Genomic DNA, 26,488 nt, shown 5'->3' with positions numbered 1-26,488 from the left:
CAATACGGCGATTTGCACAACCATCATTACACAGCTTAGTGCCAGGTAGTGTGTCCCAGGCTCTGGTGTGTCCTACTTCTGACATGCTTCTGTGATGTCTTCGATTAGCGATTTGGTTGCTGAGAATGTGTACAGCATCCTTCTGGTCAGTCTCTAATCCAGTCTCTAATCCAGACACCAAGTAAATGCAGTATAACCACTGGTCCAGTTCAAGGTTGTGCTTTATTGTCACATCTTGTACATAGGAGTACAACTTATTTTTGTTCGGCTTTCTTCAGACAATGCAGCAGCATAGGTAATAATAAAACCATAAAAAGATTTAAAGACCGAAAGAGCAAAAGAAATCTTGGTATATACAGTGAAGATGTTCTGTGGCCTTTTCATTTTCAGAATGCAACACAGTAAAATGATTAGTTAATTTATCCCAGAGTGTACAAATGTGTCCACCCTTGAGGGTCCATTTGGTTATTATACATTTGTACAGTTGGAGTTAATTTAAAGGATATAAAACTGAGAAGCTGTTTGAGCAAAGGGCCAATTAATTCAAATAGGGCACCGTCCATTGTGCTGTTTTGCATTGCATTACAGAGTTCCATCTGATGCTCATGAATATTTAATTCACCTGTTGATTCACCTGACGCATAGTTTACCACAAGGGGGCGGAGTCTACGCACAGTGGCGGATCAGATTGCGGAAGTAATGCATAACCAAGCCTATGAACCAGTGTTGCCATGTCGGCTTATTATAAGCGACGTTTTCTGTAAAGTTGCTTTAATGTAGATATTGGTTAGTTGCCAGTTGGGCCCGTTTTTTGGGGGCTGTTTCTAAAGTGTACGTGCTTATTTAGGCTTGCTTCCTTTTATTTATTTTTAAATGACACGTGGTTCTCAAATACTGTCATGAAAATGTTTTGTGCCTGGGAGCATTTTATTTGTGTTACAATGTTTATGTTTCAAAACATATTCCACATTTTATTGTAAGAGTTTTTGAAAATAGCAGATCTACAAGAGTTTGTAGATTGTCTATTTTCAAATAGCCGATACATATAGGTTTAAAAGTGCTCATGTGGCCTAAGTTGCTTCTTTTGGGCTTATTTTCCTAGAATGGTTGCTTGTTTCTCTCACAAAACATGGCAACACTGCTATGAACCATCATACAGTAACAACAGTCCTGCTGTATGTAGGCTTTTACGGCCACCAGTCTGTCTACGGCCGAAGCTTCGATTGATTCAGTGCATCCATTCTTACATCTGATCATATCGGCTGGCCGCTGTACGGACATCAGGTACGTTTAATATTCCTTCCTTCCGAGGATTTCCCTCGATCAATGGAACTGTCAGGCTAGCTATACGTAGCCCTGGTCCAGAGCGTTAGTGAGTTCTCTCTAGACTAACGCTCTGCCAAGTGCGCTGCTCTGCTCATAGACCGAAAATTCCACTACCGTGCGAGGTTGCCAACTTTAGTAAAGATAAACAAAACTATTTAGCTATTCAACAAAACAAAGGCTATTTTGTGTTTTTGAAAGTCTATTCTCCAGGGTGGGAAGCCTCTCGGCACCCCACCTTCTCTGTATGATACACTTTTTGGGCAGAAAATAAAATATGTCCGCCAGATGGAAATTATTTATTTGACTCCACTGCGCCATCTACAGATCTGGTTAATGGTAATGTATGTTGACCAGATCTGTAGAGGGCGCAGTAGAGTAAATACAATAATTTCCGTCTGCGGACATATTTTATTTTCTACACAAAAAGTGTATTATACAGAGAAGATGGGGTCCTGAGAGGCTTCCCATCTTGGAGAATAGACTTTCAACAACACAACACTGCCTTTGTTTCGGTGAATAGCGAAATAGTTTTGTTCATTTTTTACTAAAGTCTGAGACCTCACACGGTAGTGGAATTTTCGGTCTAAAAGCAGAGCAGCGCGCCTGGCAGAGCGTTAGAGAGACCTCACTAATGCTCTGGACCAGGGCTATAGCTATACGTAGCCTGTTTAGGCTAGCTTTATGTGTGTGAATAGAACCTCGTTGAGCCTGACAGCATCTGCTAGTTAATTTCTCTGTGTGTTTTCCATTGATTATTATGAAGTTGAATGCTAACGGCTGTAGCCAACTTAGTTTTGCTGTTCCTCCTTCATACGGACTGATGTTTAAAGCTGGCTATTTTTGCATGGCCGCTATGAATGACTCCAGTACAACAAGCTGCCACCATGGCTGACTTTGCCGATCACTTATTGTTTTCAATATTGCTGTTAGTATAAATGTCAGGTTGTAAAGCTGTAATATATTAGAAACACTCGCAGCCCAGTAGGAAGGAGCCTATCTAGGAAGTGTAAAACAATAACCTATCTTTCAATCAGTTTGTGTTTTTCAGACATAACTATACACTGTTTGGATCCTAATATATACTTGCCTGTATGTAAGGTAACAGGATAGGTAGGCACTAGGGACACCTGGGCAACCTCAATGTAAAATTGGCTATTTTGTCCAAAATGTAAAAGAAAGAAGAAATCATTACAGTAAAGTATACATGATTAGCACATGCTTAAACATTCAACAATTGAGGTCTAATATTTTCTACAATTGCTACAAATTGCTGTATTGCTACAAATCCTGTATCCGTATGTATTTTATAGCTCTGGTCCATAGCGTTAGAGGGAGAACTCCTAACGCATTGGACCAGAGCTATGTATTAAATATACACATTTTTATTTTGTCGCCTTTCAACATTTTGTGCCCCTACCCCTCATTCACTCTCTGTATCTCTCTCTCTAACACACACACACAGCAGAGAGAGAGAGAGAGAGAGAGCACCATGTCTCCATCAGTGCGTCTGCAGGAGATGATCAGGGTGATCCGGTCAGCCAGGACCCAGGGCGAGGAGCGGGGTGTCATCCAGAGGGAATGTGCTGCCATTCGGGCGCAGTTCAGGCAGGCCGACAACGGGGGGCGCTCTCACAACCTGGCCAAGCTCCTCTATGTGCACATGCTGGGTTATCCTGCCCACTTTGGTCAGGTGAAGGGGATTTGCTGTCCTGGGCTTACTGACTGACTGACTGACTGACTGACTGACTGGTTATCCCACCTCCTACTTTGTCTGGCTCATTAGACCAGTGGTTCTCAACCTTTTCAGGCTGTGACCCCCCAAAAAGAATCATATTTGAACTGGGGACCCCCCCCCCACCCTGATAAGCACTTGGAATTGTAGGAGGAATTGTTGAGGCATTCAATCTAGTTTGACTCTTTTTTTTTGGTATAGTTTGTTGATGGTTTAACATGTTATGGTCTTTTCTTTCTTTTCTTATTTTTTGAGGTATTAAAAAGGTCTTAAAAGTCCTTAAATTGTCACTTCACTGTCATCTGGGGGTCCCAACCCACAGGTTGAGAACCACTGCCTTAGACCACTGTTTCTCAACGTCTGGCCGGGGGCCCACCAGGGGTCCAAATGGACCCTTAAGGGTCTGTAACTCTAAAATGGACCCCCTGGTGAGAACCTGTGCATTAGACGCCTGTCTGGAAGTTACAGTTTTGCTGCCTCATTATTCATCATCAGCCCAATATCTTTCTTCGGATACGTTTTGCTCCCTGACTAAAACCTTTTATCATTGTTCTTTCTCTCAGATGGAGTGTGTTCGTCTGATAGCCAGTCCTCGCTACAGCGAGAAGCGCGTGGGTTACCTGGGAGCCATGATGCTGCTAGATGAGAAGCAAGATGCCAGCCTGCTCATCACGAACTCCATCAAGAAGTAAGGACAGCCCAAACGACGGGACAAACCGCATTCAGGAGACAGGCAGACAGGGTTCTTCATAAACAGACAGAGATCTTGAGACAGCCGGACATTCTAGGACAATCGGATAAACTTGAGATAATCTGGCTGTGTAGGAAAGAGGCCAGAAGAGAGAATTAAAGCAAGTCAGGCAAAATTCAGACATGCAACATGGGGAAAAGATAAAAAAGAAATGAAAAAAGAAAGTATAAGTGCAATAAAAGTACTATATTGCAATCCTACCTAATCAGCAGCAGGCTGCTGAGCCAGCGCTTGCGCAGCCTGGACGTTCCCCGATAACAGCTCTTCTTCACTATGATGCTGTTGTTAGACACTTCCAGGCGCTGCATCAAATTGCACATCAGTTGCCTTAAACAGTGCCTCACAAGTGGGCACACCAACAGAAGTAAACAACTGACTGGCACTATGCCACCTACGTAGGAACACGAAGAAGTAGAAAATAAATGTAACTTTTTTTATCACGAGCAATAGTAAGGACCAATAGGTTGAAAATGGGTGAAGTCGTCCTTTAACAATTGTGTTAATAAAGTCATAACATTCTGTATTCTCATCGACATGCCTTTCTATATCTTCATGTCTTCCTGTTGCAGTGACCTGGCCCACAGCAGTCAGTACGTCCAGTCCTTGGCTCTGTGCACACTGGCCTGTATGGGTTCAGCTGAGATGTGCAGGGACCTGGCTCCAGAGATCGACAGGCTGCTTCACTCCTCCAACTCGTACATCAAGAAGAAGGTCAGCACCCAGGGTTGCCAGATCTGCTTATTATAATTTCCCTGCAAGACTTTATTTGAAAATAGCTGATGTATATGTTAAAGTGCTTATATGGCCCATAGTCACTTCTTTTGGGCTGGTTTTCCTAGACCTGGTTGCTTGTTTCACTCACAGAATCTGACAACACTGCCAGCACCAGCATGAGGCATTATTTGTACAATTTAGACATTTAGCAGACACTCTTATATCCAGAGCGACAAAAGTGCAAGATCAGAGTAAATGGCATGAACCCTGGTCAACAAGCGACAGGGTAAATGGTCATTTTGAATGCAAAGAAAAAAAGCCCTGCAAAGTAACTAGGATACCAGGTAAACTTTAAACCTAACGTCTGTCTAAACAACATGTTATCTAGTAAGTAACCTTCTTAACTGGACAAGCAAATCGTATATGTCTATTTAAATAACATGCTTCAATATTTAGCGTGCGTTATGTGAACAAGTAGCCAACATGACATATGCATCTAGCTATATTAATCTCATCGAAGGCTGCTTTACCAAATCATTTTAAATGTAAGCTTAAAACCCATTTGATGAATCAAAGAGACATCCACTCTTAGGGTTTTCTAAATCTCACCTGCACATCCAACACAATATTATGCTGTTGCTAAAAATGTGTTGTTTTTAAATGTGCAAAAAAAAAAAGTAAAAGTAACTTTTGAAAAATTATAGAATATTATTCTTCACAACGATCCATCCACCGATCGCTTTAGAAGACGTGGCCGAGTCTCGCAGAATCAGGGGGGAAAAAAGTGTGCCGTCGCGATAGTCTGTTCCATAGTTATTGGCAGTTGAACGTAGGTTGTTTTCGCCAAAAAGCAATGGAAAGCAGCCAGGGAGCAGGGAGTGAATGTGGCTGTTTTTTGGGGATCACGTGAGTCAAATGGTGACTCATAGGTTGGTGAAAAGCGCCATCTAGCGTAAAAATCACACCCAGTGTGAAGTGGGCAGTGTGGTCACAGTGGTCAGCACAGTGATGGAAGTGATTCACTTTAAAGTGCATAGTCCTATTTATAGGGCTATGCACATGTGTCATGTGTTTCTAGCCAATCACAGTCCTGAATAGAGTCATGGTGGCCAATCACGGTGCAGGGTTAGGGGGGTACACTGGTGGCCAATCACAGCGCAGGGTTGGGGGGGGTGCAATTGGGTCGATGTCCAAACCTCACATATAGGGGCGGTTGCACCGCCCAAAAACTGGAAACACAACATGCATGCGTCAAAAGACGTCATTGGCGGTGTGGGCGTTGGATGAAGGAACATCATTGGCAGTCAATGTGTTAAGAATCGTATAGACGAGATAAGGCTTTCAATCACAACAGCTTCCACCCATTAAATTAACATTTTATATGTAATGTTGTTTGCTTTATTTATTTTTATTTATTTTTATTGCGATGTTGTTAGAGAGAGTGTCTTCATGAGAAGCCACTGTACAGGATAGGTTATGTTTCTCCCTCATCGTCCACTGCTTGGACTCCTTGTGGATGGAGGTGCGCAGACGCTCCGACTCTTTCAGAGTCAGGACTTTTAGTCTCGATGTCTTTTCCACCAGCTTGTGGTATTCATCCAGTTTGTCCCTCAATTTGTTGTAGAGGCTGGCGTTGGTCTGCGTCTTGTTCAGTGCTTGGAGGATCTGGTCTATCGCCGTGTACGGCAGCCACACCGGTGGAGCTGTGGCTGAGAGGGGCTTCTCTGTTCCAAAGTACTGGTGACCCTTCCCCAGAAGAGCGTCCACCAATTCCAGTGCCAGCTCTGCCGCCTCCAACAGGAGGTCATAGTTCAAGTAGAGTCGCAGCAAAGCAGCTGCATCCACTCTCTTGTATGCATTGACCAGCCAAACGGGCAGGGAGACGCTGTGAGAGAGGAGCTTGTTGATGACACAGCGGTGGTGCTGGGAATTTGGGGACGAGTATCTCTCCAGGTAGGACTCCAGCAACCTCCACACCTCCTCTGTGGCACTTGATGTTTTGGTGGTGATGACTGTTGATAGCTGGTTGGCAGCCAGCCAGTTCCAAGTTTCATTCTGATATTCATCTCCTCCGTACTGAAGGTTGATACATTTAAAGGCCAGTCCCTCAAAGACGGGAGTGAGGGGAAGCTTGAACGTTTGGCAGAGAGAGAGGGCACAGTTATACAGCCCTTTCTGGACCAAAATGGCCACCATTTCAGAAGCAGAAGCACTGCCTGAAATGGTAACGTAAGAGGGGTGGTGCTGGGCCAGAGTGAGGCGGCTGCGGGCCAGGATGTACTCCTTTTCCAGGTCTTTTATCTCCAAGATGTCTATCTGATGCCTCACCGAATCGTTTTCAAGCTCTCCGTCGTAGTTTGTTTTTGGTGACGCATTCGGTCGTTCATACATGGCACCAGAGGTGGGCTGGGCGATCCACGCATATTCAGGTCTGATGAGCCGCAGACAGTTGAGGGCGGCCAAGTAACAGTTGACCTGCTTCTGGAGGCCTTGCTGTGTTTTTACCTCCCTGCCCAGACGCATGCCGTACTCAAACATCACTGTGCCCGCCTTCCTGTAGTTGTGTCTGTTGATATGGAAGGCGTACAGCAGCTCATAATAGTTGTGGGATATGAGGTCCGCTGTCCTGGCCTTGGACTCAATGATGCTTACCACCTCATCATGGAGGTTGACGTAGGGGAACTGGACCAGGTCATGAAGCTGGGAGCGCTTACACAGAACCGCCACTAGCTGATGCAGACAGTCCAACTGGCTACTGGAGTCAGGGTTCTGGGTGAGGGCTTCATAAGCCTGGCTGTTGTGTCCCAGGTCCAAATGGTGTATGAAGATACGTGTCCAGATAGCAGCCTGGCTCCGGACATCATCAACAGCCTCTGTTATGGCTATGGTGGCCAACTGGATGATGAGCTCTGGGTGACCATTGTGCTCCAGCAACTGCAACACCTTGTCGTAATAGTGTAACCTGGGAGTGTAGGCGGCCTCCTCAACCTCAGTTCCGTTCAGTCTCTTGAGAAAATCCTCCTTCTCCACCTCCATTGATGCTTCCTGAAAGCACTGCAGTGCCTCGTTGCCCTCTCCGTTGACCAGGGAGCACAGTCCCAGCATGAACCGACAGGAGCCCACATTCACCTGGCACCAGGGCTGAGTCAGCCTCACGTACTCCCGTAGTTGTTTGTATTGGCAGTTGACCATCAGATATGCAGGGAACTGAAAGCCCCGGTTACTGGGCCAGAGGAGTTGTGCTAGCAGATTGACAATGTTGGACACCATGTGGGGCCAGGGGAGCAGGGCCTTGCCCACCGTGGGACTCTTCTGCTGGGTGTAGATTTTGGATATGATGGCCCTCCTGGCCACAGTCTGGTAGAAAAGCTCCACTACTGTCTGATGACAGTCGACAGACAGGGGGTCTGACGGCCCCCGGACGGACAGGTGCTGCAGGTTGGCATCTATGATCTTCATAACACTGTCCATGGGAATGGAGGAAGCCAGGCTTTGGCTGAAGTGTTTGAGGAGATGGTAGGAGGAGAGGAGTTGAGAATTGCGAGAGATCAGCTCCTGTTGGAGCTGCAGCAGTTGTGCACCTCCACCCAGAATTACGCTGTCTCCCAGACGGAGGTATAATTTCTGCAGGATGAGCAGGTCCCTACAGACCTGAGCTCTGGTCATAGCCATGTGACAGAGAGCCTGACACAGCACGGTCACAGCGGTTGTGCTGCCATACAGTCTTACATTATGATCTGGTGCCAGGGGCCCCTCCTCAAAGTCCTCTGTATCCGTCTCTAGGTTCATCTCGCTCAGTAGGACAAACATGGCCCCCACTGGGTACCGAACGTTCTGCAGTTTGTCCTGGATGTCACTTATTATGTTGTTATTGTCATTGGCCAGCAGGTTCTCCAGGATCAGCTCTGCAGCCCTCTCAGGTGACTGTTGATGTTCCAGGGCTTTCTCCATCTCGTAGGCCATGTCCCCCGTCATAGCGTCACTCAGCAGATGCAGACACTGGACCAGCTGCAGCACATCATGGCGCACCTCAGCATCGTCAGTTATGTTATAGCTCTTCTCTTCTGAGAAGAGGTACTCGTCTTTGGAGAGGTACAAGTGGTCCACTGCAAAACACGGCAAGAGGAAGGACACAAAACCCTTCTTAAGCAGGCAGATCATGGCGGTCTGGGGGTTTACAGTTAGGGCCAGGGGCATGGCCAGTGCCTCCTGGTACTGCAGACAGCAGGTGTAGAAGTCGGACCAGAACTCCACCTGTAGTTGACGGTACTCCTCCTGGGAGAACTCACACTCTGTCACACTGCTCTGCAGCTTATCCTCCACAGCTACAGTGACCTCTCTCTTCAGACATTCCCATGGCAAGTCAGCCATTTTCTCAGAGCCTCGTCCGTAGATCCGTAGTGCATTAACAATAGCAGAAGCTGTGAAGCGAAGAGGGGAGAAGAGCACCTCCAGATAGGTCTCTATGGGATCTTGGTCCACTCCAATATGGACCTCTTCCGGTGGCGGGGGCTGAACAAAGACCTGGTTCCACTGACCTGCTGTATTATGTTCGTAGTTGATGTATTTAACTACAGTAGTATTTGCATCATCCACCCACAGACCCAAAATGTCAGTGGAGGTCAGAGCAAAGTCCACCAACATCTCCTGTGTGGGAGATGTTGGGGAGGAGACGTGATCCAGACGGTAGCGATTGTCTGCTACAACCAGCTGCAGTACAGTGAACTGACCTCCCTGAGGGACGGCCAGGTAAACGGCAACACGTAGCCCCGTGGCGGAGGAGAATAGACGCAGTTTGTGGCCCTGACCTGCCACCCGATTCACCCCCTTACAGGCAGGCAACATGTCAGCCTCTAGCAGACATGTCTGGTCCCTGAGGGACCATATGCGTAGGTTGTGATCCTGGCAGAGGGCAAAGATGAAGGTGTCGTCTTCCAGCTCTCGGGCGGCCAGACTGAGGGGCAAGTCCTCGGGGCTCTGCTGCTCCCCACGGATGGCTGCGGGTATCCAGCTGGTTAGGCTTTGCATCAGCGTACATCTCTTCAACACCACTGGCGCACTCCCCTGCAAGTTGTTGGAGGGCAGGGTGATGACTAGGATGCCTCCAGCTGGTAAGGCCAGAGCATACTGGGCCTCTTCCTGGTGGTTGAGCCATGCCGTGGAGGCGCTGGGACTCCCTGTCTGGCCAGTCTGGATGGGGATAAAAGCATGGTTTTGTGGGTCCTGCAGGTGCACGCCCACATCAGTAAAGATGGACTGCATATGGAGCTCTTTTACAATGCTTGTAGGATGAGGCAGCAGCAGATGGTGGACGGTCCGGTTGGTGGTGATTAAGATGTTGACATATTTGCTGGTCTCCTGGATGGACACGCCACCAGGCAGCACAGTGCAGTGGCAGAACTTGATCTTCACTGCGTTATTCGTCAGGTTGATGTCCAGAGACTCCTCCGCCAGCCATATCGTGTCCCCTGATGTGGACCAGTGTACAAATCTGTTGCTGGTGATAGGTTTACCTCTGTTTTCATAGTGAAAGCCTCCAGCACTGTCGGGGAGCCTGACCCCACCGGAAAGTGCATTGAGAACTTGGTATACTTTTTCTTCTGGGAACCTGTGTTTTGCCCTTTCAAAGTTGCAAATCTCTATAAAACTCCGCTCCAACACCGGCGCCATCGTTGCCGTATTGACCTTTGGGGGTTCAGCTACAACCTACTTTACCCGTAGCGTTTCTGTGACATCATGTCACGATGTTGATGATGTCACTGATTATTACTGTTGTTCTAGGCTGCTCTGTGTGCTGTTCACATCGTGAGAAAAGTCCCTGAGCTGGGAGAGCTCTTCACGCCTGCTGCCCGGTCCCTGCTCTCAGAGAAGAACCACGGTATGTTTATCTAGCATTATGACGTGACATGATGTGTTTTCCCACCAGTAAAGCCTGTTTGATCAGTCATGTTTTACACAATATGATATGGTTCGGTACCACTCTTTTTTTGCAGGTGTGTTACACGGTGCCGTTATTCTGATCACAGAACTGTGCGAGAGGAATCCAGAGACACTGGAGCGGTTCCGAAAGGTACAGAGAACACACACACACACACACACACACACACACACACACACACACACACACACACACACACACACACACACACACACACACACACACACACACACACACACACACACACATCATTTATCAATTCAATATTGCATTCCCTTTATGATTAAAACCATGTTTTCTTTATGGGTCACTCTGATTTCCAACTCTGGACCTGGGTCACATCATGTCATCCTGCCTTTGAGCCTCTGTCTTTCTCTTCACTGTCAGGCATTTGTAATAATTCTCTCTTACATGTTTTTTTTGTACGACAGGCAGTGCCAGATCTGGTTCAGATAATGAAGGGCCTGGTGATGTCAGGGTACTCTCCAGAGCACAACGTGGCAGGGATCAGTGACCCCTTCCTACAGGTCAGTCTGGCCTCTTGATAATCATATATTGTGACGACAGTATACATTTTGTTTTTAATTTTTAAAACATAGTGAAAATAGCAGATCTACACTCTTTTTTTCTACACCTTTTTAGCTATTCCTGAACATTTTTGAAAGTATAAAATAAGGCTTAACCAAGAGAAGTCAACACTTACGCCATATCACAATATTATGATATCCAAAATCCCAGATGATATTCTAGTCTCATATCACAATATCGATATAATATTGATATACTACCCAGTTCTAATTCACATACCCGTTCATGTTTCTTATGAATTAATCAATAATTTCACAGTACCCGCCATTTACGGGCAACGGCTGTCATTCGCAGGCAGTACCCATGCAATACCCGTGCAATACTCCGTTAATAGAGCTCTTGGCCAGTCTATGATGTCTGTTATCTATGATGTCAGTACTATGATGTCAGTCATCTCCACACTTGGGCATATCAAGGGTCCGAGACTCAGACAGATTCCTGGAATTTAAAACAGTTTTTTAAAGTTTTTTTGAGGGCTTTTTATGCTTTTATTGATAGGATAGTAGGTTAACAGGAAATGGGGAGTGACATGCAGCAAAGGCTGTCAGGATCGGGACTCGAACCCGCGGCACGCTGCCAGGCTACTTTGGAGTCTAGGTGCCCGGACGGGCCTCCTGGAATGTATTTTGATTATAACTCCGAAGAGCACCGGCCTACTCAGGGGCCATGCAAGTTTTGAACGATGGAACAATACACACCGTGTTATCTGCTGTACTCGTTGTACCCCATGTCAGCTCCATGCACATCGCGTTTTGCTTCGTGCCACTGCTTTCAGTCACCCATGAGTACAGAATACAGATCTCGTACTATTTGTTCCATTGTACACACTGACACTTAGATTAAATACACAAAAGGGAGTTCTATTCTGTGAGGTATCGGCACACCCAGTGCCAATATCTCACAGTATACCACAGTTTCATCAATAATATTTATTTACAAAGTAACAAAAGGCGGAAACTACAGACGCCAGCGCTGATGATTGTTATTCAAGGTATGTGTCTGTCTAATGTACTCCACCATGTCATTCTCTCTCTCTCTCCCACCCTCCATTGATCTCATCAGGTGCGCATCCTGAGGTTACTGAGAATCCTTGGCCGTAACAACGATGCTGCTAGTGACGCCATGAATGACTTGCTGGCCCAGGTCCAATTCTCACATACAGTACATACTTCAGGCATTGCCACCATCAGTAATACCTACCAATGTATTTATGTGTGTGTGTGTGTGTGTGTGTGTGTGTGTGTGTGTGTGTGTGTGTGTGTTCGTGAGTAGGTGGCGACTAACACAGACAGCAGTAAGACTGCAGGCAGCGCTGTGCTCTATGAGACTGTTCTCACAGTGATGGACATCAAGTCAGAGAGCGGCCTTCGGGTGAGTACACGCTGAGTGTGCAAACCCTTACAGCAAACGCTGCGTTGGCAGTCGTGGTGGTGGCTGCTCTACCAAACACACACTTTGGTGAACTTAAGTCTCCATTTGTGTGTAACTGACTGTACTCTGTCTGCTTCTCACAGGTTCTGGCTGTGAACATCCTAGGACGATTCCTTCTGAACAATGACAGGAACATTCGGTACGCATGCATTCCCCCCCTCTCTCCCTTCCTGTCTATCTCTGGGTCTCCCTCCCCACTTTCCCTTTCTCCCTTATCTCTCAGTGTCATTTTACTCTTTCCGTTCCACAAGGCCACCAGCTAAACTCGCAGTTTGCCAAAGGGCCCAAGGGGGTTGCTATCGCTCCCAGCTCAGTAATCGCTTCTTCTTGGCAGCATTTCACCCAAAGCCATGCCAGAAGGTCACCGCCTGTCCGCTGCATGCTGATCTCTTAGTCACATCTTTAATCCATAATTTCAAATTTATCAGGCAGGCATTGGGGATGTGCTGTCTATTTTTTTTTACTGGCAGCTCATATGGGTCCTGTGGGCATTGTTAAGCCTAGTTTATACCGTGTAAGACAAGCTATGGCTCATAGCTCGGGGCATTTATACTGTATGTGACACATCGGCGTACTTACAAGCGGTCTGTGTCCATGGACACGGTGTGAGCTGCTAGACATTTCAGGACATATGAGCCAAGTAGCTCACAGCCTTGTGAGATGTTCCAAATTATGTCAATGAGCCAAGAAATGTGGCTTGCAGAGCTTGTCTTACACACTAAATTAGGATTTATGTTCCTGTGCCTTGTTTTCATTTGCCATAGGGGCTGTGTGGTCACGCAGGTTTAACTGGTACTCTGTGTTGCAGTGGCATAGTGGATTTGTCCCTCCAGAGTCATTGTCACTAGCGGCCCTGCTTTGGGGAGATAACCCCCTCCACACACACACACACACACACACACACACACACACACACACACACACACACACACACACACACACACACACACACACACACACACACACACACACACACACACACACACACACACACACACACACACACACACACACACACACACACACACACACACACACACACACACACACACACACACACACACACACACACACACACACACACACACACACACACACACACACACACACACACACACACACACACACACACACACACACACACACACACACACACACACACACACACACACACACACACACACACACACACACACACACACACACACACACACACACACACACACACACACACACACACACACACACACACACACACACACACACACACACACACACACACACAGTTTCTGTCAAGCATTAAATCCTAAGCTCAAATAACATTTAAGCATGTTTATAAAATAATGATGTCTAAAGGTCTTTACACACCAGGAGCATGACGAATAAACAATCCGAAACTGCGCCACTGAATATTTCACCTCAAACTCTTCATATAGTTGGTGCCTCATTCCTACAGGTTGATGCTTTTATTTGCGGTGAAATCGTTTCGGAACATTACGTTGCGTCATCGGCGCGTTATATTCGCGTTCTGTGGGGCTGTACTCATGACACAAAAAAGAACAGGTGCTTTTGCCCTTCCAGGAAGGGCGAAAGGCCGAAACGTCACAGCAGCACTCAGGTGAAATAAGAATTCTGTAACTGGGGCCCACAGTGTGAGCGTTCTCTTTTGGTTTTCATGTTATATATTTTCGCTCAGCACCCAACTTCGGGTGTGGATGTGCATGTCTTTTTATATTGTACTCATGACACAAACAGCAGTTTGACCCATTAAGACCTGATTCTACAAATGCCTTCTAAATAAGTAGTTCTCAAACTTTTTCTTAATTCAAAATGATTCGACACTTTCAATTAATCGCACAAAATACACGCTCCTGGTATGTAAGGACTCTAAAAGTCAGCACAGGTGACTCTAGGGTGAGTCTACCCATGTATTATTTACATATGTATTTACTGTACATTGTGTGTGTGTGTGTGTGTGTGTGTTTCCCATTTCATTGCTATTTTACATAATTCTGTGTATTGTGTATTTCTACTATACTTCTACTAATGCGTCTGTGTTGACTCCCTGTGCCCATTTTCAGATACATTTCCATGACCTCTCTCCAGAAGATTGTTCAGACGGACCACAATGCAGTGCAGCGTCACCGTGGTACCATAGTCGACTGCCTGAAGGACCAGGACGCCTCTGTCAAACGGTAACGGGATCCACGTGATAATATCTTGAGCGGGCTCATGAATACATTTATCCCACTCCCAATTGACAGTAATGGTGGCGTATGCCAGTGGTTCTCAAAGTGGGGTCTGTGGACCCCCAGTGGTCCTTGAGGGCGTCACAGGGTGTCCCCAGCAACATACTGTAGGTTAATATAGCATCAATATTAGCCACTGTAACCTTAGATACAGCAGCTATTTTTTGCCGATCTACAACACAACGAGTTGTGAAGTTTGCAGATGGGCTGTTTTCAAAACATCTTACAATAAAAAAAAATGTTGGTAATACTGTATATGTTATAATAACATTTTAACAACACAAATCTTGCATGGGGGGTCCCTGGCACAAAATATTTCCTTGACATGAAAACGCTTGAGCACTACTGGCGTATGCGGTTTCTGAAAGTAATCTCTCGCACCCAACGCTTGCTCTCTTGTACAGCCGCGCGCTGGAGCTGTCCCTGGCGCTGGTCTCGGCCGTCAACATCCGGTCCATGATGAAGGAGCTGCTCCACTTCCTCTCCTCCTGCCCGCCTGAGCTCAGGGCTCATACTACCTCTGGCATCTTCAACGCTGCCGAGAGGTAACGGAGGGTGGGAACGTCCCAGGCATGTGAGCGTGGGGGGCATGCATGAATGTACATTTATGCATACGTAGTATATGCATGCAAGCACATTACACACACACTGTCATGCACATTTGAACGCATTTTGCGGCCCCCTCTCTTGTAGCTGGGATTGACGTCACGTGACTGTGCTAGACAGTCAGTGTGAAAAAAGAAAAGTTATAAAAAAACTTAAAGTGTCTACCCTGCAGGCTTGTGGCTAGTCTCACTCCGTGTCTGTCTCCCCTCGATGATGGCCCTGTCTGTTTCAATAGCACTGTGACAATGAATAGACCTCTCTGTTTCACTATATCACTTGATGCACTGGTATTTGTGTGTGAACAGAGGGATGTAAGGTATGTATGTATGTGTGTGTGTCGCTCCAAGATGCACCAAGCCACCAACGACTCTGTTTGTTTGTGTCTGTCTGTGTGTCTGTCTTTGTGTCTCTGTCAGGTATGCACCCTCTCAGCGCTGGCACATTGACACCATCCTGCATGTCCTCACCACGGTAACTACTTAACTGTGCCACTGTGCCACCCAACCAACATGCCTCCCCCCTGCCACGCTGCACACTTGGCCACCTATTTAGTACTGTCTTATGCTGTTGTAAATCGGAAGGGAATCCTTATTAAGGACTATCTCTGGACTATTGCTTTCCACCTTCCATTCCCACTGTGTGGCTTATGCTCCCTTCACAGGGAAGGAATACATCAAAAGCAAATGACAAGTATACAAGCTAATGCGTGCACTAATCCGTTGTTTTGTTCAGAGTAATGGGCAAGTATAGAGAAAGCATGGGGAGGGGAATTAAGGCTTAATAGTAATGGCTGCCAAATGGCCCTTTTATGGATTACATTGTGACAGTATCTGCCCCAGTTTATGGCATTGTGTAAATACAGGTCACCCTATATAATTAATTTGATCTTGTTGTATAAAAGGGGTTTTTACTTGTGTGTGGATATGTTTGTGATGTTGTTCCCTCTCCGTCAGGCAGGGGGCGACGTAAGAGATGAGACTGTGCCCAACCTGATCCAGTTGATCACCACTGCCTCTGAGCTGCACTGCTACACCGTGCACAAGCTCTATCGTGCACTGGTCTCTGATATCTCTCAGGTGTGTGTGTGTGTGTGCGCATGGATGCACAAAATTAGCATTAGAAAGACTAAGCGGCTTGCCGACAGGCCCAAAAAGGGCTTTTGATTATACCTGTTTGTAAGCCTTTGCTTTTCCCAATGCTAAGCACGTTTCAGCATTAGACTAATGGCAGGTGGGTGGGTGGGGGTACATGTATATGACCTTTACTTGTCCAAAGATGCTAGGTTTGTTATTTAGGTTTAGCATGATATTTAGACAGATGCTAGGTTTGATGTTTACCTGGTATCCTAGCACTTACTTGTTTGTTTTTTTACCCGTCATCATTTGTGCCATTTACTCCAATCTTGTACTTTGTAAGTCTTTCTGGATAAGAGTGTCTGCTAGCTAAATGCATACAAATACATTGTAATTTTGTGTGTGTGTGTGTGTGTGTCTGTGTGTAGCAATCCTTGGTGCAGGTGGCCTGCTGGTGTATTGGGGAGTACGGTGACCTGCTGCTGAGAGGGGAGTGTGATGATACAGAGGCTGTTCAGGTACATGGACTTTACTAGGAGCTAGGTATTTAAAACGGCAGGTGCTCGATCGTCCTGCACACGGTCGCAAACACTGGCCTGGGCCGCAGCGTGGCGGTCCAGGCACCCTAGGCTGCAATGCCAGCCTGACAGCGTGTTGCGGGTTCGAGTCCCGATCTCGACGACCTTTGCTGCGTGTCACTCATCTCTCCCCATTTCCTGTCAGTCTACTGTCCTATAAATAAGGCATAAAAGCCCAAAAAACTAATCTTAAAACAAAACAAAAAAAGATTGCATACACTACAAATGGAACCAATTGGACCCTTTGTACACTCTCTTAGTTAAATGTAACACTTAATTAATTGTGTTATACTAGGATAGATTGTTGTCTGCCTATACTGATACTGTAGTGGGATTATGCATTGAAAGTAGTTTGAAATTGGTTTTATGACCAAAAAACAAAAACCAACCAGAACCTTTGTGGTTCTGTCTTTATTCACATCAAAGAATTATACATTTTCATACGAAGAAAATTACAATATTTAAACATTTCTAGATCATATTGTTATTGTACAGTACATGTAATGGACTGGACCTAGAAGGGGCAGGAGAAAAGGGGTTCTTTGTGTGTGTCTTGTAATCTTGGTATGAGGATAAATCAATTTGAGAGGCAGTCAACTTTGTGTGACATACAGCAGTGGTACTCAAACTTTTTCAGGTCAAGGACCCCCCAATTGTATCTGGCCGCGGACCCGCCTCTGAAAATATTTTGTGACAGGAACCCCCATACAAGATGTATGTCGTTAAAATGTTTCAAAAATAAGAACTACGAGTACTTCTTCCACCACTGCAGGTGACTGAGGACGATGTCCTGGATGCCTTGGAAACCGTGCTACATTCCCACATGTCGTCCCCATCGACCAGAGGCTTTGCTCTCACAGCCACCATGAAGCTGAGCACACGCATCACCAACAATGTGGAGTAAGACAACACAACTTGTTACAAACGTAGCATGAAATTCTGTCCGCAAAATAGTGGTGCACAGATAAACAAAATGATCGATTTAATCGATTGTAAAACATAATCGATAATGTTTCTTCTCTTCTTTTTTGTGCAAAATCGTCGTGCGATAAAGTATAAGTAGGTCGGAGGGGCTTATTCAGGGACGTGCACAGATAGACTCTATCTAGGTGGTGCTAGAGCACCTGCCCTTTGCCCTCTTGACCAGAAGTGCCCTTTTGAAAAAAAGGAAAAAAAAGTTTGTTTTTTTTTTTTCAGTTTACAGCAGGGGTCTTCAACAGGGGGTCCGGGACCCCTAGGGGGTCCTCAGAGTTACTACAGGGGTCCGCCAATTCTTTATGTGATATGATTTTTCTTTATACCATAACCACTCGAAACCTAGCATCCCTTTTCTGAGGAGAACTTTAGCCAAAAATAGCCGATCTACAAGCCCACAACGCCTCGCGCTGCGAGGCGTTGTGGGCTTGTAGATCGGCTATTTTTGGCAAAGAGTTATAGGTGTAGAGGGAAAAAAGAGCAGACCAAGTCAACAAAAAAAAGTATAATTTACTTGAGCACCTGCTCCTCAAAATGTCTGTGCACGCCACTGGGCTTATTGTCGGTATCAGCCAAGAACGTGGGATAGACGCGAGGGTCTATCCCTGTTACAATGCGCTAGACCCCTGGGAGATGGATTGCTGAGGTGGAGCGCCACCCCTACCAGCTCCTAGTACTTACCGCAGGACTTGCCACACCCAAGCTGTGCTACTCATAAGCTGAGTTGGCGGTGCCCCGGGATCGAACCCATGACCTTGTGGTCCAAAGGCGAGAGCTCTACCGACTGAGTTACCCAGACAAAAACAGAAAATTGGATGACAGAGAATCTTCATTCATCTACATTACCAGCATTGACATTTAGTGTCACTATTCATGTCTAGAGTTGTAAAATACAAATATATAACTGCGAGTGGACTGTGTAGGAGTGCACCGCACAGTAGAGCTCTTCACGGGGTCCCCCGATTCCTAAAATACCCGACAGGACCCAAAGACCCGTACAGGTCCAGAGCCATGTTTCACCATAATCACTTAGACCTGCGTCAGTTCCGGTCCTATTATCTCGGACTTCGGTCTGTTTATCATTATGTATAATACTCGTGGATCCAAAAAACAGAGTCTGTGCACTTGGCGTGTGCGATCATGAATTCCTTTTTCATCCAGGTGAAAACATGCAATTTAATGTCATTGTCTTTTATTGTTGGCTGCTACGTAGCTGCTAGGTTTCATTATGGAGTCTAACTGACTCCATATTTCCTTGAGCAAGCTAACAAGCTACTGATGTAGCTTGTTAGAACGGCATTTTGGTTTTGCTGGGTCCATAAAATAATAGGTCGGGTCTGTAATATCCTGGAACTAATGGGTTCTCGGGAAAAAAACTCACAGGTCCGGGTCCGTCTTTTAAATAAGAATGTCGAGCCCACTCGGATCTCGTAACCAATTCTACGGGTCCGTCCGGGTCAGACATTTTGGACCCGTCAAGAGCTCTGCCTCACAGATCCCAAACAGATTGTTTTTATATATTCATAAGTCTCGCTCTTGATCTTCTCACTTGTTTACGTTGCTGATGCAGAGAATATCACAGTCGCTCATGTTTCTCTCTCCCTCCTCTCATCTACCTGCCCGGCAGTCGGATCAGGAGCATCGTCAGCATCTACGGCAGTTGTATAGACCTGGAGCTTCAGCAGAGGGCAGTGGAGTACAACGCTCTCTTTAAGAAATACGACCACATGAGGTATTGTGGATATATACTTTTTTCATAAATACTAGCTAATAATGTGTCTTTGTTTCCATTCTGGTATGTTTACTTGGCCTGTATACACTCAAGACATCTTGTCTTATCCTCTCAGGGCAGCCGTGCTGGAGAGGATGCCGGTGATTGACAAGAACTCACCAGGCCATACCAACGGAGAGACCACAGCGCAGATCGTTAAGGAGATTGAGCCAGCCAAACTCACACAAGGAAACCTGGCAATGACCCTAGAGCCTGCTAACCAGGTACACCATGATGGTGATGATTGGCGTTGACTACATTTATGATGAATCCATCAGTAATGCTGCTGCGGAGGCTATGAATTGCCAAGAATCATTTTGGTTAATTTCCCATTCATAGACTGATCCCAATTCGTTTTGACGTTAAACTCAGACAGAATCATAAACCTCAGTTTTCCCCTGTTATCATCTTGTTGCTGTTGTTGGTGGTGAAGGTGTGTGATTTGTTGGACCTGCTGGGTGGTTCTGACGGGGCCCTGCAGCCCAGCCCGGCCCAGGGAACCACAGCTCCGGATCTTGTTGGCATCACATCCAGCACGGCCGGTGGAGAGCTGCTGGACCTGCTGGGAGGCCTGGAGCCCACACCTCCTGTACTCGGTCAGACACCCACATTATAAATGCACAGTGCACATGGACATGGGCAGGGAACTAACAATGAATCACTAAATTCACTGTTCTACCTACATAGGTGGGTTTAACTGAGAAAAAAGAGGCTGATAAAGTAGACTAATAAAATGGCATAAGTAGGATAGCCAGATATCCCGGTTTGGCCAGGATTGTCCCGACAAATATCTCTAAAGTACTAAAATGTCCAGTTTTTTTTACATTGACCACCAAATTGTCCATTTTTTGCCACAATTAAAACAATAATAGTTGCAGACATGCAAACTTGTAGCTTTTCAGCTACAATAGCCGTTTTGAATCCAAATAGGGCAATTGTGTGACACCTGACCCGAAAAAAAAAAAACATTACGGTAGTTGCATAGACGTTTATCATGTTCTGTTCATGTACAGTACGTGCTCACCTAATTATCCCATTAGAAAACATGAACAATGTATTGCGTGCCTGTATACATAGACTAAGGTGCATACATGTGAGTGTGCATGAACGTGCATCAATGGGGATGCACATGCCTTGTTGAGTGCGAAGCTTATTGTTGGAAGTTGATTTAAAAAAAATCAAAACACAAGCGTACCGTTCAGTTTGTAGTGTGTACTGAACCGAACGTCTCGTATCGAGCAGTTCAATACAAATGTGTGTACCGTGACGTCGATAATAGTGACACTACGGTTCATATGGTTATTGGAAATTGCACATTTGATGATTTGTATTGATTTATTTATGTTTTACCTCTTCAGCAGATCCTGTCTCCACAGCACCTCCTGTGACAGTGTATGAGAAGGATGGTTTGACTCTGAAACTCCACTGCGACAAACAGTCGGACACAGGACTGACCGTCACGCTCACAGCCTACAACTCCACTGACTTTGACATCAGCAGTTTCACACTCCAGGCAGCAGTCCCCAAGGTCCGTCTGCCCAACAACGCAATATAAATGAAACATAATGCACCGCATGTCATGTCTTAAGGGGTTTTCTGCCGCTGGTGGTCAGCCTGCTTAGTCATGGGTTTTAAGGCAGTATATGGAGCAAAACATTTGTAATATTTCTACTTATTTGTTGACGGTATAGTGAAGACTGGTCAGATTAGATTAGCATGCTAATTAGCATTAGCAATATAACATTGATATTAAAACAAAAAAAAATGAAATGACTGGCCTATGGCAAACAGTTGCTGGATCGATTGAATGGAATAGCAATTCCAATCAACACTAATCGGTTGAGCTACAGGAACGCCCTGGACGTGAGTTTTTCTACATGTGTTTTGGTGGTCTCATCTTCATTTAACCCCTGACCTTTGGCAATCCACTTCCCCTCCCAGAGTGTCCAGTTACAGATGAAGGCCCCCAGTGGGGACTCTCTCCCTGCACGAGGCGCAGCTAACGTTACCCAGACAGTGCTCCTCACCAACCCAAACAAGGTGGGTCTCCGTGTGCACGCACACAAACACTGTCACCACAAATGTCTTTTCACCTCACTATTCGATGAGGAAGATTCATGACAGAGCCGTGCAAACTGCAAAGTGTATATTTTAATGTATTTTTTGTTAGACATCACCTGGCACTCCCCACTTGCATCCAGGAGTATGCAAGTGGTTGTGCAGTGTCCTGCTTAGCCACTTTCATCCTAGTGTCCCTATGTTGGGCATGTCATTAATAGGCACATTTTGTTTACTTGTTCAAAAAATACAAAATACAATAAAAAAATAGCCAATCTGAAAGCTCACAAGGTGTCGCATCACAAAGCATTGTGAGCTGGTAGATCAAACCTGTTTACAGACTCTCACTTGGGCCTAAATGCTTCTTTCTTCCCCTTCTAGGTGAATCTGAAGATGAGGGTACGTGTATCCTACACCAGCCAGGGATCACCCTTTCAGGATACAGTACAGATTGACGCCTTCCCCAGCTTCACTGGTCCGGCTTGGCATTGAATCATGACAATGACAAGAGTCAACGTCTTTTGGTGAATGGGCAGGCATCAGCTCTCATTGAGCTGCTAGTGCAACACTACAACAGCAGCCCAGTCTGATGTCTCTCGAGTAACTCTAATTTTATTGGTGTTCGCATGGCCGACCATCGTGAACTGTAGTACACTGTTCTGACACCGGACAGCAAAGCCTCATGTATAAACTTAAGACTTGATACCAACATAATTGAATCTAAGCCATTCTAAACCCTTTTTTCTGACCCTGAACAACTGGCAATACTCCCCCGCCTCCTACACCCCAAACGTAAATAGGATTGTTAGCCTCACTTTATAATACAGGCATTCTCCCACAGTTCAGGTGGTCATCAAGTTCAACAGTCAATTATCTTCAGATATATATTGAATCACTTCCGTATTGTTTGAATGGTGCAATCAAAACAAGCAACCCTCTGATCCATCAACTAGCTTTTACTGACTCACCAGCTGTTATTGCTGGTCGCACTTAATTAAAACTCTCCAGGAATATGTACCCATTGATGTTATTCTAAAGAGCCACTTGATGAGCACCAGTCACACTCAGCCCTACATTCTTATTTGTGCTTTCCTCACACAAGATGCCTTTTCTTTCCTTTGGGTCAGGTGAACAAGAGGGAAGCTGTTAAAACCACCTGTAAACTTCTCTTATCCTTGTGCCATGCTTTTGACTTCACCAGAAACATGTCATTTGAGACTGAAGGGTGGGAATGTTTAACCACTTAAGCCCAAATAATACATCGCCATAAGGCGGAAAAAGCAGATCTATAAGATCACATCACAATGCAGTGAGTTTGTAGATCTGATATTTCTGGTGCGCAACACCGGTGTACAACAAATAAATTAAGCAAATGCCTATTCTATTGTCGAGAATGTCCACCTGTAATGAACTTCCCAGGGTAGGGATGGCAGGGTTACTGTGGTTAAAGTATGTCCCTATATGCATTCCTTTTCTCCATTTGCTCATGTTCCAATTCCTCCTACCTCCTTTTATCATCTTCTGTTCTCAGCTGCTTCTCTTTCCCTGTGCCTTTTGTCCTCTCAACACAGAGGCCTAATTTATGCGTTGTCTTACGACAGTGTTGGCTGCTGACGCTTGCAAATCAGTTATTTTCTGCAAGCGACAGTCATACAACAGTATAAATTTGGCTTTAGGTATTGTCATGTACAAAAGAAAAGTATTGTTTTTATTTGAGGTGAATTAATGTTTTTACCTGTGAATGATGTGTAGCCATATAAATATTTTAATTAAGTTTCCACACAAGACTTGCTTGCCCTTACCAGTATAAATTATATTGTTTACATCGGGCTTATCAACTGAAACTATGTACTCGTCTAAGCCTATGTAAATGATAAAGGAAATTATGGGTGCGATTACTGTACTGACAAACCCTATATATTAGATATTACGTTTATAAGCACAATGTGAACACTACAGAGTCCATGTCTGAAAAGTCACTTATGCAACCCTTTGTTACATGTTGACACATGTACAGTACATCATGTGGTTTTGGAGGATACATGACGAGTGTGCTAAGAATTACACCTCCAAATAAAGTGTATTACCTTAGCAGTAAACCGATAACATGTCATCATTACTAAAGACGTGAAAATCATATCACATTTCTCTCTTCAAAAACCTTCATTGATACTGGATGTCAGTAGTACACTAGTAAACGGATGTCAATGCAAACGCAGCGTAAACCTTTTCTCAGACCGCTATCCTCACTGGAAGAAAACGAGAATTGAATTTGTTGTGCGTGTGATGCGTTTGAATCCTCTGTCTTGTCATTTTTTAATAAAATAAAAACACATTTTCCAAAATCCCCAGTGGTGATTTGCCCAAGTCTGTGTGCACAAAGTGTGTATTCCAGAACAACATAAATTTCACTGTTTATTCACAAGCAAGAAAAAACTAAACTGGTGGACCTCAAAAGCCTTTAGTGGGTTACAAAAACATTTACACGGATTAGCACAAAGTCCTTTATGTTGGTTTGCTTTGTTTTCGTAGGCCTGGGAGCATAGGATTTGAGATCTCTCTGTGCTGTAACATAGCGTGACAGTGACAAACTCTTAGGTTGGCTGCGCCCTTGATGACAGTTGGTGACTAGGACATGAGGTGTATGCTGCTGGGACTGTGGAAGACTAGCCCTCCTCGTAGCGCCAGGACCAGGTGAAGCACCGAGCCTCCCTGGATCTTATAGTCTGCCGCTGTCTTCTCATCATTCCTGAACGGCACCACACAACGAGACAGGGAGAAACAACAGCTTAGAGAGAACCTTAATGAAACTCTGGGCCCATTAAGACCTGAGGCAGAGTCTACAAATGTCTTCTAAATCCCAACAGTTTTATGAAAAACGTGTTATCAGTGGTGCTTTTTCATGTCAAGGACACCCAAAATTATATGTATTTGGCTAGGGACCCCCAGAAAGATTTGAGTTAATGTTCGCTTTAAAAGAGAGAGAGAAAATATATATATATATATATATATATATATATATATATATATATATATATATATATATATATATATATATATATATATATATATATATATATATATATATATATATATATATATATATATATATATATATATATATATATATATATATATATATATATATATATGCACAAATTGTCAAAAATGTTCAAAAATAGCAGATCTACAGGCTCGTAACGTGGCACTAAGTGACGCGCTATGAGCTTGTATATCTGCTATTTTCAAATAGCCGAAGTATAAAATAATGCTTTTTAGCTCAATCTAAAATTACACAGATGCTTTCCTAGTCTCCATGGGTTTTAATGAAAAGAAATGATGTAACTGAGCATATTTAAGGTGGGATGTTTTAAGTGCAGAGGGAATTACATCTGTTTTCCACTGTAGATGAGTCTCTGCTGTTGGGGAGGGATGCCTTCCTTCTCCTCCACTCTCTCCTTGATTCGCTCCACCTTAAAAAAAAAAAAAAAGTATGTATAGATAAGAGAACGGTTAAGTGGGTGTGAGAGGGGATAAGGACAAGAAATAACAGAACTACTGTGGCAGACCATCAACCATGAAGATATTTGAATGAATGAATCATGCCATTACCTTGTCAGTGGGCTCAATATCAATCTCTATTTCTTTTCCAGTTAGAGTCTGAAACGAAATTTGATCATAGTTAATTGATTGACTGACTACATCTCCGACAGTTATTCACTGCAACACACCCTCGTTTCTAGCCATGGATCACACGACGGTTGTCTGTCACGACCGTCATGGATGCACTTTCTCCATTTACGTAGATGTACATCTACATAAACGTTCAGATGTTCAATATAACGTGCTCAACTCATGGCCATGAATGATACAATTATCTACGGGACCTCATAAGAACCCGTATCTTCCGTATTGTTCAACAAAAAGCATTTTAATCCGATAGGTGGCCATTTTCTCAGAGTTATAATGTATCAGATTGCAGTCCACCTCCCAACCGATAGGGTCGCGTAGTTGAAAGCATATGGAGGAAATACGGAGAAAATAGCCACCGGTCGGATTAAAATGCTTTTTATTGAACAATACGGAAGATACGGGTACTTTTGAGAGCCCGTACATAAATGTAACATCCGTGGCCATGGGGTAAGCACTTTATATTTGAAATCTAAACGTTTATGTAGATACGTGCGTAAATGGAGAAAGTGCAATCACCAGGTTGAAGTTCATCCATGACTCATGATATGATATGTCATGTCATGTTTCAGGGCTAGGTCTTCTCTAACCACAGAATACAAAAACAATGAATACAACGGCACTATTACTCCAATATACAATGGAAACATGTTATTGGTGAAATAAGGTCAAGACTAAACCAGCAGGCTCACATACAACAGAAATGTGCTGTAGTCCAATATTTTTGGTCAAACTGAAATTCACACGGCTAAGTATCTCAGCCAAATATGCACTGCCTCACAATGAAATGGCTAGCATTAGTTAGCATGTGTCTCAGTCAAAAAACACGACTAGTCTTACCTTTACTTTAATCAGCATTTTGAATTGGGCATAAAACGTATATCAATACAATCGGAACTAATAACTATAATCTATGCTTGAGGTAAACGAGAGAATATCACAACAACACAACAACCATTCGACTGTAAAATTATATTTCACTTCCTGTGTAACACATTAAACCTTCCG

General features: G+C 44.7%; 3 protein-coding genes across 7 annotated transcripts; 1 reads left to right on the top strand and 2 right to left on the bottom strand.

Annotated features, from left to right (window-relative positions):
* Positions 1 to 1,147: 1,147 nt before the first annotated feature.
* On the top strand, positions 1,148 to 24,111 carry ap1g2 (adaptor related protein complex 1 subunit gamma 2). Of its 5 annotated transcripts, XR_014600738.1 has the most exons (23): positions 1,148 to 1,284; positions 2,789 to 3,016; positions 3,622 to 3,746; positions 4,379 to 4,520; positions 10,305 to 10,401; positions 10,517 to 10,593; positions 10,893 to 10,988; positions 12,112 to 12,192; positions 12,322 to 12,420; positions 12,564 to 12,619; positions 14,562 to 14,675; positions 15,134 to 15,274; positions 15,752 to 15,806; positions 16,289 to 16,411; positions 16,837 to 16,926; positions 17,759 to 17,886; positions 19,589 to 19,693; positions 19,809 to 19,956; positions 20,166 to 20,328; positions 21,091 to 21,260; positions 21,674 to 21,772; positions 22,172 to 23,815; positions 23,850 to 24,109. XR_014600738.1 is itself a non-coding variant. In XM_084056566.1 (22 exons), exons 2-22 carry the CDS (start codon positions 2,816 to 2,818, stop codon positions 22,280 to 22,282), a joined length of 2,418 nt encoding a protein of 805 aa, XP_083912692.1. In that variant the 5' UTR covers positions 1,148 to 1,284; positions 2,789 to 2,815; the 3' UTR covers positions 22,283 to 24,111. The 5 variants fall into 5 exon arrangements, 4 of the variants coding, with proteins under 4 accessions (XP_083912692.1, XP_083912691.1, XP_083912689.1 ...); XM_084056566.1 differs by having other exon boundaries at positions 21,094 to 21,260; positions 22,172 to 24,111; XM_084056565.1 differs by having other exon boundaries at positions 2,798 to 3,016; positions 22,172 to 24,109.
* Positions 5,122 to 10,193, bottom strand: LOC311045962 (nuclear pore complex protein Nup160-like; the record flags this gene model as incomplete). Its single annotated transcript, XM_084058033.1, has 2 exons — positions 5,122 to 5,132; positions 5,990 to 10,193. The coding sequence occupies 2 exons, from the start codon at positions 10,191 to 10,193 to the stop codon at positions 5,122 to 5,124; spliced, it is 4,215 nt and encodes a 1,404-aa protein (XP_083914159.1).
* An 81-nt stretch (positions 24,112 to 24,192) lies between the features above and the next one.
* Positions 24,193 to 26,467, bottom strand: nedd8l (NEDD8 ubiquitin like modifier, like). The gene is made up of 4 exons (XM_084056569.1): positions 26,321 to 26,467; positions 25,403 to 25,450; positions 25,181 to 25,263; positions 24,193 to 24,539 (listed from the first exon to the last, which is right to left on the bottom strand). The coding sequence occupies exons 1-4, from the start codon at positions 26,336 to 26,338 to the stop codon at positions 24,419 to 24,421; spliced, it is 270 nt and encodes an 89-aa protein (XP_083912695.1). The 5' UTR covers positions 26,339 to 26,467; the 3' UTR covers positions 24,193 to 24,418.
* Between the last annotated feature and the right edge of the window lie 21 nt (positions 26,468 to 26,488).

Source organism: Gymnoscopelus microlampas (genome assembly GCF_963454915.1).
Source record: "Gymnoscopelus microlampas genome assembly, chromosome: 5".
NCBI lineage: Eukaryota > Metazoa > Chordata > Actinopteri > Myctophiformes > Myctophidae > Gymnoscopelus > Gymnoscopelus microlampas.
Note: the sequence above shows the minus strand (reverse complement) of the source record. Positions and strands in the feature narration are given on the sequence as shown.